The following is a 15,611-nucleotide window of genomic DNA, read 5'->3' on the forward strand; positions in this document are numbered from 1 at the left end:
AACTCAGCTGAGCGTAGCTATGCCCAGATAGACAGGGAAGCACTCAGCCTGGTATGGGGAGTGAAGAAATTCAACCATTACCTGCACGGGCAAAAATTTACCTTGCTGACTGACCATCAACCCCTCATCTCCATATTCAACCCTAAAAAAGGTGTCCCCATTATGACGGCACAAAGACTAGAGGTGGTCCCTTTTTCTAGGGGCACACCAATACAACATTGAATACAAAGGGTCAAAACAGCATGGGAATGCTGACGGTTTATCACGCCTACCGTTGCCAACGATAGAAGAGGCACCTACAGTAGACCCAGTAGAGATATTCCACTCTACCATAGTGGAATGTCTACCGGTGACAAATTCTGCCATTGAAAGGGAGACAAGAAATGACCCCACTCTCTCACGGGTCTACGATTTAACAGTGAAGGGATGGCCAGCACATGGCGAACCACTGTTGCCAGCATTCTCGCAAAGAAGAGAACAGCTGTCAGTGTGCCGAGGAACCTTGATGTGTGGATCCAGAGTGGTGATTCCACCCAAACTCCAGGATAAAGTGCTAAAGGAGCTTCACGAGGGGCATCTCGGTGGAGTGAAAATGAAGGACCTAGCTAGGGCGTTTGTATGGTGGCCAGGTATCGATGGAGACGTCGAAGACATGACCAAGAGCTGCCTAGGATGCCAGAAGGTCCAAAATGCTCCGCCACAGGCCCCTCTACATCCATGGGAGTGGCCCTCATCTCCCTGGCAAAGGGTGCACATCGACTTTGCTGGTCCATTTATGGACTCAATGTTCTTAGTCGCAGTTGATGCACACTCCAAGTGGCCGGAGGTAATAAAGATGTCCTCCACCACCACGGAAAAAACCATCACAGTATTAAGGACCATATTTGCCAGGAATGGGCTGCCGGAGCAGATATGTTCTGATAATGGACCGCAATTTGTGTCCGAAGAATTCAGAAAGTTCTTAAAGAACAATGGGGTAAAGCACTACACGTCCGCCCCATACCATCCCGCCACCAATGGATTGGCTGAAAGGTTTGTCCAGACCTTCAAGAAGGCCATCAAGGCCATAGGTAATGAAGACATAAAACTTCAGCACAAGGTGGATAACTTCTTATTTGCATATAGGAATGCAACGCATATGGTTACAAACCAAACTCCCGCCATGATGTTCTACAATAGAAACCTAAGATGCCGGCTGGATTTGGTCAAGCCCAACATCCTAAGGGACGTGGAGAACCGGCAGTTTCAGGGCATGAATGAAAGGCCAACTAGGGCCTTCCAGACAGGCCAACCGGTTTTGGCCCGGGACTACCGTACCGAGAAATGGCAGCCTGGAACTATCTGCACACGATTAGGACCACTGATGTATACCGTGGACATCGGAGACAGCATAATAAGGCGCCATGCTGACCAAATCATCAAGTCATCCGAAAAGGGACAACCTACACCACCACTCTATACATCTAACGATGAAGTAGAGATACCCATATCTACCTCCGATCCGGTGATACTGGAGCCCGATGAACCCGACACTGGCCTTCAAGCCGAATCAGCCTTGCCAGAAGAACCTACTACACCACCAGAAACTACTACACCCCCGAGGCGTTATCCGGACCGAGTCAGGAAGCCTCCTGAGAGACTAACTTATAATTAATTAATACAGCAATGTATATTATTTTGCATATAACATGTAATTAATAATTACTTAAAATATGATGTACTAGTTAGCTAGAAGGGGAGCAATTGTGGTGTATGTGCCTTTAAGAGCCCCAGGTGTGCGTAATGCCGGTAATTGCCACTTGGGCTATATAAGCCTGTGTATTGTGGAGATCCTTTAGAACCCCCCCCCCAGACTTGCTTAAGTAAATACCTATGAACCAACTCCTGTCTTCAGTGTCTTTATCTACACACGGACACGACACAACCTAGCACACTGTATGAGCAGTTCTCAGTCATCCCTCAACCAAATCAAATAATAAATCTGGTCAGTTATTGCATTGCTGCTTGTGGGACCGTGCGCACAATTTGGCTGCTGCGTTTGACTATTTAACAGTGACTACAACTCAAAAGTGCTTTGTATGCTGTGAAATGCTTTAAGACATCCTGAGGATGTGAAAGGTGAGATATAAAAGCAAGGCCTGTCAGTCTTGTACTGCTCTCAAACTCACCACATGGCAGCAAACCTCAGGTGTGAACCGACCCCTTGTTATATGGGCAGGTCCTTGATACTCACAGGAAATACCACTGGGCCAACTCATTGTTAGGACTAGTTCAACTCCCTGGTGGGCTTTTGAACTAGGTCCAGTTAAACGCTCAGCAGAAAATGTAAACATTTGATTTGGGGGGTTTTTTGTGCACCATGGGGAGGGCTCTGTCTGCTGGGTAATCGAACAGTTCCCATTTTTGGCATCTCGTGTCAGCATCAAGCAATCCAAGATCAAGTAGAGTCATTATCATAGCATATTGACAGAGTGAAGCTCCCTCTACCCTGCCTCAATCGCAGGGCATTCCGACTACAACAGCATGATGCTTTTCATTTCCCACACCAGCCACCTTGTGGTCTCCGAGTTAGGCTGTCCACAAAGTAGGGGCATTCCTGCGCTAATCCAGATAAAGAAATGGACAGAGATGCTCAAACTAATTTTACAATAAACGCTTACATCAAACAAAGGAGAGTATTTGAACCAAGTGTAATTCACTGCACCACCCAGACGACCTATGACTCTAGCAGGTTGAACTTGTTAGCATTTTAATTGTGTTAATGCAGTGAAGTACAGGGCTGTCACCGATAGCGAAACCACTCATCCGAACAACAAAATAATCTGTGCATAAGCACGGACACCCAACATTTATTTAAAAATAGGAGTGTGTTGCCACTGGGATATCAGCCAGGTGAACAGTTGACGTGCACATTTTTCACTCAGCACTGCAGCGTTTGTTTCACTGGGATTTCAGCAACATGTATTTTTTTTTTTAAATCTCCATTTGATCTTTGAAAAAATAAAATCAGTGCAAGCTTGGGTTTGCTGGAAAGAATGTTCTGGGCTGTGTAACATTGCGGTGAAGTACTGGTGGGTACAGGCCTGTCACTGGAGGGGTGGGGGGCAATTTGGGAAGATTGCATAGAATTTACAGCACAGAAACAAATCTGTGAAAAGTTATTTGAGGTTGTAACTAGCTGGGTAGATAAGGGGGAACCAGTGGATGTGGTGTATTTAGATTTTCAAAAGGCCTTCAATAAGGTGCCACAACTAGCAGTTATTACACAAAATTAAGGCTCACGGGATTGGGGGTAATTTATTAGCATGGATTGGTTAACGGACAGAAAACAGAGATTAGGAATAAACGGGCCATTTTCGGGTTGGCAGGCTGTAACTCGTGGGGTACCACAAGGATCAGTGCTTCGACCTCAGCTATTTACAATCTATATTAATGACTTGGATGACGATACAAAGCTAGATGGGAAAGTAAGTTGCGAGGAGGAAACAAATAGGCTGCAAAGGGATACAGACAGGTTAAATGAGTGGGCAAGAACATGGCAGGTGGAATATGATGTGAAGTTATCCACTTCGGTAGGAAAAATAGAAACGCAGAATATTTTTTAAATGGAGAGAAACTGAGAAATGTTGCTATTCAGAGGGACCTGGGTGACCTTGTACACAAATCACTGAAAGTTAACATGCAGGTACAGCAAGCAATTAGGAAAGCAAATGGTATGTTAGCCTTTATTACAAAGGGATTGTAGCATAAGAGTAAAGAAGTCTTACAACAATTATTTCGGGTCTTGGCAAGACGACACCTGGAGTATTTTGTACAGTTTCGGTCTCGTTACCCAAGCAAGGATAGACTTGCCTTAAAGAAAGTGCGACGAAGGTTCACTCAGCTGATTCCTGGGATGAGGGCTTGCCCAATGAGGAGAGATCAAGTAGACTAGGCCGATATTCCCTCGAGTTTAGAAGACAGAGGTGATTGCATTGAAACATGTAAAATTCTTAAGTAGCTTGACAGGGTGGATGCAGGGAGGATGTTTCCCCTGGCTGGGGAGTCCAGAACCAGGGGTCACAGTCTCAGAATAAGGGGTCGGCAATTTAGGACTGAGAAGAGGTGAAATTTCTTCAAGCAAAGGGTTGTGAATCTTTGGAATTCTCTACCACAGAGCTGTGGATGCTCAGTGACAAAGATCGATAGATTTTTGGATACCAAGGAAATCAAGGGATATGGGGGTAGCAAGGGAAGGTGGAGTTGAGGTAAAAGATCGGTCATAATCTTCTTAAATGGTGCAGCAGGCTCGAAGGGCCTGTTAAGAACATAAGAAATAGGACCAGGAGTAGGCCATTTGGCCCAGCAGGTCTATGCCAGTGTTTATGCTCCACACGAGCCACCTTCCACCCTATCAACATATCTATTAAGACCAGAGATGGTTAGCACATTAAAGTGTGCTGGCTCGAGTGTGATTTTTCCTCTAGTGCCACCAAAAATCCACTAAACAGGCCCATGACAAACTGCTTACAATTGAAACCCCCATACCTGTCCAATGTCAAATACGAAGTTTACATTTTTGCAAGACTGGAATTGTCAAAGGACAGTCTCAGATGAATCAACATAACCACTGCCTCAACAAGGATGGAGTCTCAAAACTGGACTGGAAATAAACTCATGGGTTCTGTTGTTAGGTTCCATGCAGCCCCTCCAGTGAGGCACAGCACATTACATCCTCGTCAGCCAGTCCTGCACTTTGGCCTCTGCAGCTCCGAAGCTGGGCAGTTAAGAGTGCAGATCATTCCTGCACTCCATTGATGCATCAGGTACATCCCTACATGGCAGAAACAAAGGTGATGGGGAAACCCAATCATTAGTCCAAATACAACTGCTATGCAGCATATGAGTGTTGGATCATCTTCACGAGGATGCGAACACTCCCTATTGGGACTACTTTACATTTGCTCGGGACAAACAGGCAGCTCATGAACATAAGAAATAGGAGCAGGAGTCAGCCATTTGGCCCCTCGAGCCTGCTCCGCCATTCAATAAGATCATGGCTGATCTTCTACCTCAACTCCACTTTCCTGAACTATCCCCATATCTCGATTCCCTTCATACCCAAAAATCTATCGAGCTGTCTTGAATATGCTCAATGACTGAGCCTCCACAGCCCTCTGGGGTAGAGAATTCCAAAGATTCACCACCCTCTGAGTGAAGGCATTTCTCATCTCTTATGGCCGATCCCTTATTCTGAGACTGTGACCCCTGGTTCTAGACTCCCCAGCCAGGGGAAACATCCTCCCTGCATTTACCCTTTAAAAATTGTGCATGTTTCTATGAGATCACCTCTCATTCTTCTAAACTCCAGGTTATATAGGCCTAGTCTACTCAATCTCTCCTCATAGGACAATCCCCCCATCCCAGGAACCAGTCTGGTGAACCTTTGTTGCACTCCCTCTGTGGCAAGTATATCCTTCCTTAGGTAAGGAGACCAAAACTATACACAATACTCCAGGTGTAGTCTCACCAGGGCCCTATATAATTGCAGTAAGACGTCTTTACTCTTATACTCAAATCCTCTTGTAATAAAAGGTCAACATACCATTTACTTTCCTACTTGCTTCCTGTACCTGCATGTTGACTTTCAGTGATTCGTGTACAAGGACACCCAGGTCCCTCTGAACACCAACATTTCTCAATCTCTCACCATTTAAAAAATACTCTGCTTTTCCTGCCAAAGTGGATAACTTCACATTTCTCCACATTATATTCCATTTGCCATGTTCTTGCCCACTCACTTAGCCTGTCTATATCCCCTTGAAGCCTCCTTGCATCCTCCTCACAACTTACATTCCCACCCAGCTTTGTATCATCAGTAAACTTGGATATATTACATTTGGTCCCCTCATCAAAATCATTGATATAGATTGTGAATAGCTGAGGCCCAAGCACTGATCCTTGTGGTACCCCACTAGTTACAGCCTGCCAACCCGAAAATGACCCGTTTATTCCTACTCTCTGTTTTCTGTCCGTTAACCAATCCTCAATCCATGCTAGTATATTACCCCCAATCCCATGAGCCCTAATTTTGTTTAATAACCTCTTGTGTGGCACCTTATTGAATGCCTTCTGAAAATCCAAATACACCACATCCACTGGTTCCCCTTATCTATTCTGCTAGTTACAACCTCCAAAAAACAGAATTGTCAAACACGATTTCCCCTTCATAAATCCGTGTTGACTCTGCCCAATCCTATTATTATTTTCTAAGTGCCCTGTTACCACGTCCTTAATAATAGATTCTAGCATTTTCCCCACTACTGATGTCAGGCTAACTGGTCTGTCGTTCCCTGTTTTCTCTCTCCCTCCTTTCTTAAGTAGTGGGTTATATTTGCTACCTTCCAATCCACAGGAACCGTTCTAGAATCAATGGAATTTTGAAAAATGACAACCAATGCATCCACTATCTCTATAGCTACCTCTTTCAAAACCCTAGGATGTAGGCCATCAGGTCCAGGGGATTTATCGGCTTTCAGTCCCATTAATTTCTCCAGTACTATTACTAATTTCTTTCAGTTCCTCATTGTCGCTGGACCCTTGGTTCTCCACTATTTCCGTGAAGTTTTTTGCATCTTCTTCAGTGAAGACAGACACAAAGTATTTGTTTAATTTATCTGCCATTGCTTTATTTCCTGTTATAATTTCTCCTGTCTCAGCCTGTAAGGGACCCACAATTATTTGCTAATCTTTTCCTTTTTACATACCTGTAGAAACTTGTAGTCTGTTTTTATGTCTCTCGCTAGTTTACTCTCATTCTATTTTCCCTTTCTTCATCAATTTCTTGGTCCTCCTTTGCTGAATTCTAAAATCCTCACAATCCTCAGGCTTGCTATTCTTTTTGGCAACATTATAAGCCTCTTCCTTTGATCTAATACTAGCGTTAACTTCTCGTTAGCCTTGCTTGGACCACGTCTCCTGTGGGGTTTTTGTGCCTTAAAGGAATGTATATTTGTTGTAAATTATGTATTAACTCTAAGTGCTAGCCATTGCTTATCTACCATCATACCTTTTAATGTAGTTTCCCAATCTACCTTGGCCAACTCGCCCCGCAGACCTACATCGTTTGCTTAGTTTTGGATTTAACTAAATCACTTTCAAACTCAATATAAAATTCTATCATATTATGGTCACTCTTCCCTAAGGGCCCCTTTACTACAAGGTTATTAATTAACCCTTTCTTGTTGCACAATACTAGATCTAAAATAGCCTGTTCTCTTGCTGGTTCCTCAACATACTGATCGAGAAAACTATCTTGCATAAATTCCATGAATTCGTCCTCCACACCATTATTGCAAATTTGGTTTGCCTAGTCTAAATGTAGATTAAAGTCCCCCATGATTACTGGATTACCCTCGTTACATATGCCTCTAATTTCCTGATTTATACTCTGCCCTACATTACAACTACTGTTTGGGGGCCTTTCAACAACTCACATCAATGTTTTCTGCCCCTTGCTATTTCTTAGCTCCACTCAAACTGATTCTACTTGATTTTCGGAGCTAAGATCCTTTCTCTCTACTGTCTTTATCCCATCCTTTATTATCAGGGCTACCCCTCCTCCTTTTCCATTTTGCCTATCTCTTCTAAAAGTTCAGTATCCTGGAATATTTAGTTCCCAACCTTGGCCACTTTGCAACCACGTCTCCATAATAGCTATTAGATAAAACCTATTATTAATTTCTATCTGCGCTATTAATTCATCTATTTTGTTGTGAATGCTTCGCGCAGATATCGTGCCTTTAGCTTTGACTTATTTCCATCTATCTCTGATGTCCCCTCAGTCACTGATGCCCTATGACCTTTGTTACTCGGTCCCTTCCTGACCCACTCTGCTTCTTGTTACTCAAAACTCTACTTTGCTCTAGAGCCTTGACATTTCTCTCGCTGCTTGTAAATTTACTCTTTCCTGAATCCTCCCACCATCCTCATTAGTTTAAAGCCCTATCTGCTGCCCTAGTTATTCGGTTCACCAGGAGCCCGTCCCAACAGCTCCCTCTTTCCCCAGTACTGGTGGCCGTGCCCCATGAACTGTAACACTCAGCCACACATGTAAACCGCTAATCTGTGAGTCCCTATGCCAATTTGCACGTGGCTCAGGTAACAATCCAGAGATTACCACCTTTGAGGTTCTGCTCTTTAATTTGGATCCTAGTTCCTCAAACACCCTCAACAGAACCTCATTCCTAGTTCTAACTAGGTCATTGGTTCCTACGTGGACCACAACAACTGGATCCTACCCCTCCAAGTTCTCCTCCAGCCACGAGGAGATGTCTTTAACCCTGGCACTGAGCAGGCAACACAACCTTCGGAAGTCTCAGCCGCGGCTGCAGAGAACAGTATCTATCCCCCTGACAGTACTGTGCCCTACCAAAACTACACTCCTTTTCACTCCCCCCACTTGAATGGCCTCCTGCACCATGGTCAGCTTGCTCATCCATCCTTCAAGCTTTTCCCTCATCCACACAGGCAGTAAGAACCTGTTGGACAAGGGCAAAGGCTGATGCTCCTCCAGCACTGCACCTGGGGTCCCCTTACCTGCCTGAGTTGCAGTCACACCCTCCTGTCCCTGACCACAAACCAGACCTGTACCACTACCTAACCTAAGGGATGTGACTGCCTCCTGGATCAAAGTGTCCAGGTAACTCTCCCCATCCCTGATGCCCTGCAATGTCTGCACCTCAGACTCCAACTCAAAAACTCTGAGCTGCAGTCCCTCAAGATGCAGACTAACACTAACAGTTAAAAGGTCACTGCTAGGAAGAAATCCTCACAAAAATATCCTGGGTCACTGCAGCAATCCTTCAGAGCTGCTGCATTCTATCCAAAGCTTAGAAAATGGGATTGGACATTTTTCCTACTTCTTGGGCCTCAAAAACAATTCATTACATGCAGTTCAGTAAAACACAACCCCATCTTCCTAACATTTAAATATTAAATATCCAACACCAGAAGTAATCTGCACATCATTCCCGTGTATTGGGCTAATTAGCCATCACCCCCCCACCCCACAGACAGAATGACAAATTTCAGCACAACAGGCCTGTCACCCATCGTGCTATGGCAGTGCTACCCACCCCAATCCCAAGTCCCTGCTCTTTCCCATAGTCTATAATATATTTTCTCCAAGCGTTTATCTAAATCCCTCTTAAATGTGGCGATTGACTGGGCTTTAATAACCACTTGTGGCAATGCATTCCTTACTCGAATAACCCTTTGTCTCTTCCCTACCTCTGCCTCCATCTTCCTCCAGGCCAGAAGTGGGGATGTTCACTGATGACTGCCAGTGCCATTCGCAACTCCAGATAATGAAGCAGTCTATGTCTGCATGCAGCAAGACCTGGGCAACATTCAGACTTGGGCTGATAAGTGGCAAGTAACATTCACGTCACACAAGTGTCAGGCAATGACTATCTCCAACAAAGGAGAGTCTAACCACTGCCCCCAGACATTGAACGGGATTACCATCACCTAATCCCCCATCAACATCCTGGGGGGGTCACCATTTACCAGAAGCTTAACTGGACCAACCACAAAAAATACTGTGGCTACAAGAACAGGTCAGAGGCTAGGTATTCTGTGGCGGGTGTCTCTCCTCTGGACTCCCCAAAGTCTTTCCACCATCTACAAGGCACAAGTAAGGAGTGTGATGGAATACTCTCCACTTGCCTGGATGAGTGCAGCTCCAACAACACTCAAGAAGCTCGACACCATCCAGGACAAAGCAGCCTGCTTGATTGGCACCCCATCCACCACCTTAAACATTCACTCCCTCCACCACCGGCGTACCGTGGCTGCAGTGTGTACCATCTACAAGGTGCACTGCAGCAACTCGCCAAGGCTTCTTCGGCAGCACCTCCCAAACCCGCGACCTCTTCCACCTGGAAGGACAAGGGCAGCAGACGCATGGGAACACCACCACCTCCAAGTTCCCCTCCAAGTCACACACCATCCTGACTTGGAAATATATCGCCGTTCCTTCGTTGCCAGGCCAAAATCCTAGAACTCCCTCCCTAACAGCACCACAGGAGTACCTTCACCACAAGGACTGCAGCAGTTCAAGGCAGCAGCTCACCACCACCTTCTGAAGGGCAATTCAGGATGGGCAATAAATGCTGCCCTTGCCAGCGACACCCACAGAATAGAAAAGGTTATCTCCCAGACACGTCAAGGTCCCATTCACCCACTGTCAAATTCCCTTAAATTTACAGAAGCTACTTTGGATCTAGTTTTAAACATTACTGGTAATCCAGACTAGGACGTCCCAGGTTCGATTCCTCTTCTGTGGTCAGATGGTTGACGCCAGTCAGGGCAAATAGTTGGAAATGCTACAATCTACCTATAACCCCTTGGAAAGGAAGAAGAGGAAATAAAAAGTATCAGCCAGGGTTGCCACTCAAGTGACTCCTGCAGGAAAGTCTGAGCCTCAGGACCAAGTTCAATATGCTGACGAGCGTACTGACAATGCATATTCAAACATACAGGAAAATGGCCACTTGGGTGAAATACTGGGGGGCTGGAACCATAACCCAGCAGGTGTCGTGTCTTCAGATGAGGAAGGGCAAAAAAAAGCACAGAAAATTAAACTTAGTTAAAGTTAAATAACCAAATCCAAATGTACAAACTAGCTGGATGGAGAAACCATGTAGGCCGAGGAACATGGTTCCCGAGATTACTGTCTGGCACTGCAATAAGTACAATTGTTAGGCACATACAGTATTATAACTGTATATACCACAATACTGCCTCGAGAACAAAAAACACACTCAGAGCCAATGGTGCGGATATTGAAAGGAATCCTTCATTGTGTTATCAAGCATGTTTTCAGTCCTCCAAAGCAATAACATCGTGCCAAATCAGTTAAGTGAATGGGTTGGTGTTGCAGGGCACAGCCCCAGTTACACGGCTTGTACTTAAGATGGGAATTTTGCAAAAGCGCTCAGGGTATGAGGTCAGAGAACCTGTTTATCATGTTAATGTGACAAAATATATTTCACAAGGTTAATTTCCTTCTCATCACATTGGCTGCAATGTGAATGATCCTCTACAATAATGTACTGAAACCTGCAATAAATTTTCAACAATTGCAAGCAATGGCTGACCTCCAAACCCCCACCTTCCCCCAATGCTCAACAGAAGGCACAGGCTTGCGCTGGGATAGGGATGCTCTGGCGCCTCCCCGAAGCGACCATACTTCCTGTGTGAAATTTGATGGTGTTGTCAGCAGGCTATTCCACCACACAGGTATCACAACCAAGCTCGATGCTGTCCTGAACGAGCACTCATTGTTTTTTTTCCAGGAACCCTTGTTGGTTCCCACCCACCCCCAGACCAGGGCATGGAGGACAGTTGTTCCATCCCAACAACAGAGGAACAAATTGAGCACAGATAAGCAATCATTACTGGGACTGTGGGGTCTGTATATGGCTCATAAAATGACTCATACGTAATTGGCCATGAGTGGAGTCAACCAATTTATCTAAACAGCAAATGTATGTTTAACAGTACAGATTCAGTATATTAGAATATACAAAACAGCTCAGATTAACACGGATTGCCAAAAAGCAATATTTTCGTTGGATCAGTAGGGCATAAATCTGCACAAGTGCCACCTCAATAGCAGGACACCACTAATAAAACCTTCAAATACAAAGACCAATCAAACTAAAATTACAGCGTAAAACTACATCAAGATCCTGCTGTTGCGGCTCATTACGCCATTTACATCCTGTGGTGCCCACCGGTTGCAGCTAAACTAGTGCACTTTGAAACAAACGAAAAATATTTGTATATGCTCGGCAAGTTCATCCAATGAGCAACTGAATTGAACAGTCCAGGGACTCCAGGTTGAATCTCTGGTCTGAACTAAGTTACGGGGTAGTTTTATGGGTGCCATAAAGGGCATTAGCACCAATGGGAGAGAGGGAACATCATATCAGAGCTACTGTTGCTCACTGCCAAGGTGCGTTCATGAATGATGGCCACCTGGATGAAATATGAAGGCATCCTATCACAGCAAGGAGCAGGCCTTAGAGGGGAGAGAAAATAGGCGAGACAAAAATTCATAGTGAACCCATCCCCTTTCATTATTGAACAAAACCAAAATACACATTACAGTTTACATCATTTGCACGGCAAGAAAATTTTCTGACCTCCTAACACTACATTTGCAAACTACCCATCCTGATTAAATTCTGCATCCCACAAAATCAATTCGCTTAACTATCTTTGCTACTACTGTACAGGTCTATCATATACTGAGATGACTGAAAAGTACAAGACAGCACCACAAAGGATTCATTCAGCTCATTGTGAGTTTGTCAACTGCTACTGAATTACATCAAATTTGTAAAGTGTCAGTTAATGCTGTTGCAGTTTTGGTGAGTGACTTTCTTTCTAAACTTAAGTATTTATATCAGATTGGGAGCACCACTGCCAACAGGACTGCAGCCATTCAGGAAAGCACATCACCATCTTTGCAGGGAAACTAGAGACACGTAATACATACAACTTTGCCAGCACTGCTCACGAGAACATTTTTTTTTTTTTAAATTGAGCTTAATATAGTCAATATAAGATGCCTCCATTCCTCAGTGACAGCCCTCTAACCTGTCATGCAAGGCCAGCCTCTCATTTGAAAGAGAATTTCAAATGCAAGGTTGCAGTACTTTCATTTAAACACATGTATGTCAGTATTCAAAAATATTAAAATTTGTAGATGATCTGTAGTATTCTATTCTGCATTTCTAACAGTCCAGCCTCCATTGCTTCCCCCCCCCCAACTAAGAATCCTATGTATCGACTCTCGCATGCTTGTTGAAACATTCCAGCTCAACTACTAGTTTAACTGATTATGTTTGAATATGTTTGTAACAAACACAAATAATAAATCTTGAATTTACACCATTCCTCTTTGAAACTCAAACATTGTATCTCCTAAATTAAACACGAGAACCGTTCTAATTTAATAGTAAGTTAAACCCTGATGGCCAGCAAACCAAAAGTAGGAAACATGGACCGAGCATCACAATTATTAAAAAGTATACATTATTCCCCCCACCACTCAAGGAAAAATTCCGGTATCTATCCAGGTACGGATAACCAGCAACCTTCCTCCCTTCTGTTCGTTCCTGTAAACTCCCCCTGGATCTGTGGAGCTCAACTGTTAATAATAAAGCGCAATGTAAGAATAAGTGAGGCCCTGTTTTATTCCCATTTGTTTGTAAATAAAAATATAGAACAACGCTTGTACTTCCCGATAATGAGTTAAGACGCGCTGCCTTTCTTTCAACCCACTTGCAAAGCGGGTGAATGAACTTTTAAATTTTTTTAAAAAACGCTACAATTCGTATATAAAATTTATACACGATTTGTCTCAATTTTTTTTTGGGGGGGGGGGGGGGGGGGTTAAAAAAAATAGAATTGCGGGCTAGAGGGAAAAGCGAGCAATCCTTTCCCAGACGTCGCCAGAACAGAGAGGGAACATTAATCCCTCCCCTCTCACCGGCTCAACATTCAAACAATTGCAACTCTCGATTAAAATGGAGAGAAGGCCGGACGACCCTCCTTCGCCTGGCGCCGCTCTGCTCTGTAATCCCCGGCCTGCTCCTCTCGCCCACCCCACCCGCAGTGATGCCTGGTGCTGGCGCGGCCTGGCTGTCCCGCTGAAGCCTCCGTGTAGCAGTGACCGGGTGCCAGACTCCCAGGAACTCTCTCACACAGTCTCTCCGACTCACAGTTTCAACCAACGAAAGGAGGGGGGGGGGGGGGGGCGTTGAACGGTCGCTCTCTCTTTTCCTTTCTTTTTCTTTTTGTTGTCCCCCCCCCGTGTCCTTCTTCTGCTGGGCGTGAGGCGTTTCCTGGGCCGGCTTTTCCCCCCCGCACTGCTCCTCTGTTGCAGATAATTTTCTCTATAATTATCTCTCTCCGGCGCTGATCCAATTCACACACCAGCCACCATTTTTTTTTTTCTCTCTCTCCCTAGGAAACTCTCACCGCGCCTGCGCACAAACGCCGCCGCACATGCGCCCCGCGCCGCACCTGCAACCGTTCGCCTTTTTCTTCGCCTCTCGGCTGCCGCGCGGTGCTTTCTGGGGGTTGTAGTCCGCCGACCTTCGCTTTCCTGTTCCGGCAAAGTGTCGCTGTCAGCCTACAATTCCCAGAAGCCCTCCCGCGCGAGGCCTCCTCTTTATTTCTTTTTTTAAAAAAAAAATCGATGCTTCTCTTAATCCGCGTTGTTTCGATTTTAAAAAACTAACGCCTATTCAAATTATTCTTTCACGTATTTGAAGTGTTTTTTTAAAACAAAAATAAAAAGTGCGATATTTCCAAGGTGACAGTTGGGTTTTTTTCGGGGTGTCGGGCGGATGTGAGAGGTCACGCCGGGGTCAGTTGGCCTGCCCTGGCGCCAGGCATGCTGGGGAGTGTAGTTAGGGCTGGAGGTCACGCGCTTCCGCCTGGGCTCCCAGCCGCAAGTTGAGCCTGGTGGAGGGACGCAAGGTTGGGCGGTGAGAAGGGCAGAGAGCGGCCTGCTGGGGACTGGGTTTTGGACTGCTCGGACCGTCGGGCGGAGCGTGCTGCGCCCGGCCCGGGCTTTTCGGTTCCGGTTCCTTTCCAAGATGGCGGCCGCGACCATGGCGGTAAATTCAGGTCAGTGATGGAGGGGAGGAAAAAACTTCACGCAGTTGTCTCTGGCTGGGCGCCGCCACCCAGCCACACAATCTCGCTGATCTTTTCAGACTGAGGCGGCCTGGGTGTAACAGTGCGGGCTGAGCCCCCGGTGGAACACGCTGTCCCTGCCATCCCAGGCCCCGCTCATGCTGGTCTGCAGTAAAAACTTACCACAGTTCAGAGGGGAAGCGAGGACACACACACACACACACACCCAGACCCAGGAGACAGAGTTCATCTCTGCAGCGAACGTTCAGTCCAGTGCCATTTTAGTGCAGCACTTGGTCAGGAAAGGAAACGTTTTCTTCGTGAAAATGTTTATAATTCAATTCTGCGGTCTACCGCGCATAACTGTCGACCTGAAATGGGTGTGCGGAAGATATGTCAGCTGTGTATCAAATAGAAACACCCTCGCCTCTGAGACACAAGGTTGTAGGTTCAAGTCCCACTCCAGGGACTTGAGCACGTAAATCCAGCCTGACACTTCAGTGCAGTGCTGAGGGAATGCTGCACTGTTGGAGGTGCCGTCTTTCGGATGAGACATTAAACCAAGGGCCCCGTATGGGGTCTCAGATCTGAGATGGATGTATAAGATCCCATGGCACTATTTCGAAGAAAAGTAGGGCAGTTATCCCCGGTGTCCTGGCCAATATTTATTCCTCAATCAACATCACTTAAAATAAAAACCCAGATTATCTGGCCATTATCACATTGCTGTTTGTGCAAGCTTGCTGAGCACATATTGGCTGCTGCGTTTCCTACATTACAACAGTGACTGCACTCCAAAAAGTACTTCTGTAAAGCACTTTGGGACAACCAGTGGTCGTGAAAGACTCTATATAAATGCAAGTCTGTCTTCCTTCTAAAGGTCATCAATCTGGAACTTTAACTCTCTTTCTCTC

At 45.5% G+C, this 15,611-nt stretch overlaps 2 protein-coding genes across 3 annotated transcripts in view; one reads left to right on the top strand and one right to left on the bottom strand.

The window, feature by feature from the left end:
* cnot4b (CCR4-NOT transcription complex, subunit 4b) overlaps positions 1-14,173 on the bottom strand; it is a 171,261-nt gene extending 157,088 nt beyond the window's left edge. Inside the window, exon 1 of one of the 2 annotated variants that reach the window (XM_086008595.1) lies at positions 14,080-14,173. The gene's annotated coding sequence lies outside the window, so the exon portion shown is untranslated. Of the gene's footprint in view, positions 1-13,775; positions 14,048-14,079 lie in introns of those variants that run through there. The other variant, XM_086008592.1, reaches the window with a different exon arrangement.
* A 244-nt stretch (positions 14,174-14,417) lies between these two features.
* nup205 (nucleoporin 205) overlaps positions 14,418-15,611 on the top strand; it is a 141,274-nt gene continuing 140,080 nt past the window's right edge. Inside the window, exon 1 of the mRNA XM_086008589.1 lies at positions 14,418-14,688. Within this exon, the coding sequence (XP_085864715.1) occupies positions 14,658-14,688 (31 nt within the window). The 5' untranslated portion in view covers positions 14,418-14,657. The remainder of the gene's footprint in view (positions 14,689-15,611) is intronic.

The sequence above is a fragment of the Somniosus microcephalus genome, chromosome 16, assembly GCF_052327205.1.
Source record: "Somniosus microcephalus isolate GS21.2 chromosome 16, FLI_Smic_1.0, whole genome shotgun sequence".
In the NCBI taxonomy this organism is placed as follows: Eukaryota; Metazoa; Chordata; class Chondrichthyes; order Squaliformes; family Somniosidae; genus Somniosus; species Somniosus microcephalus.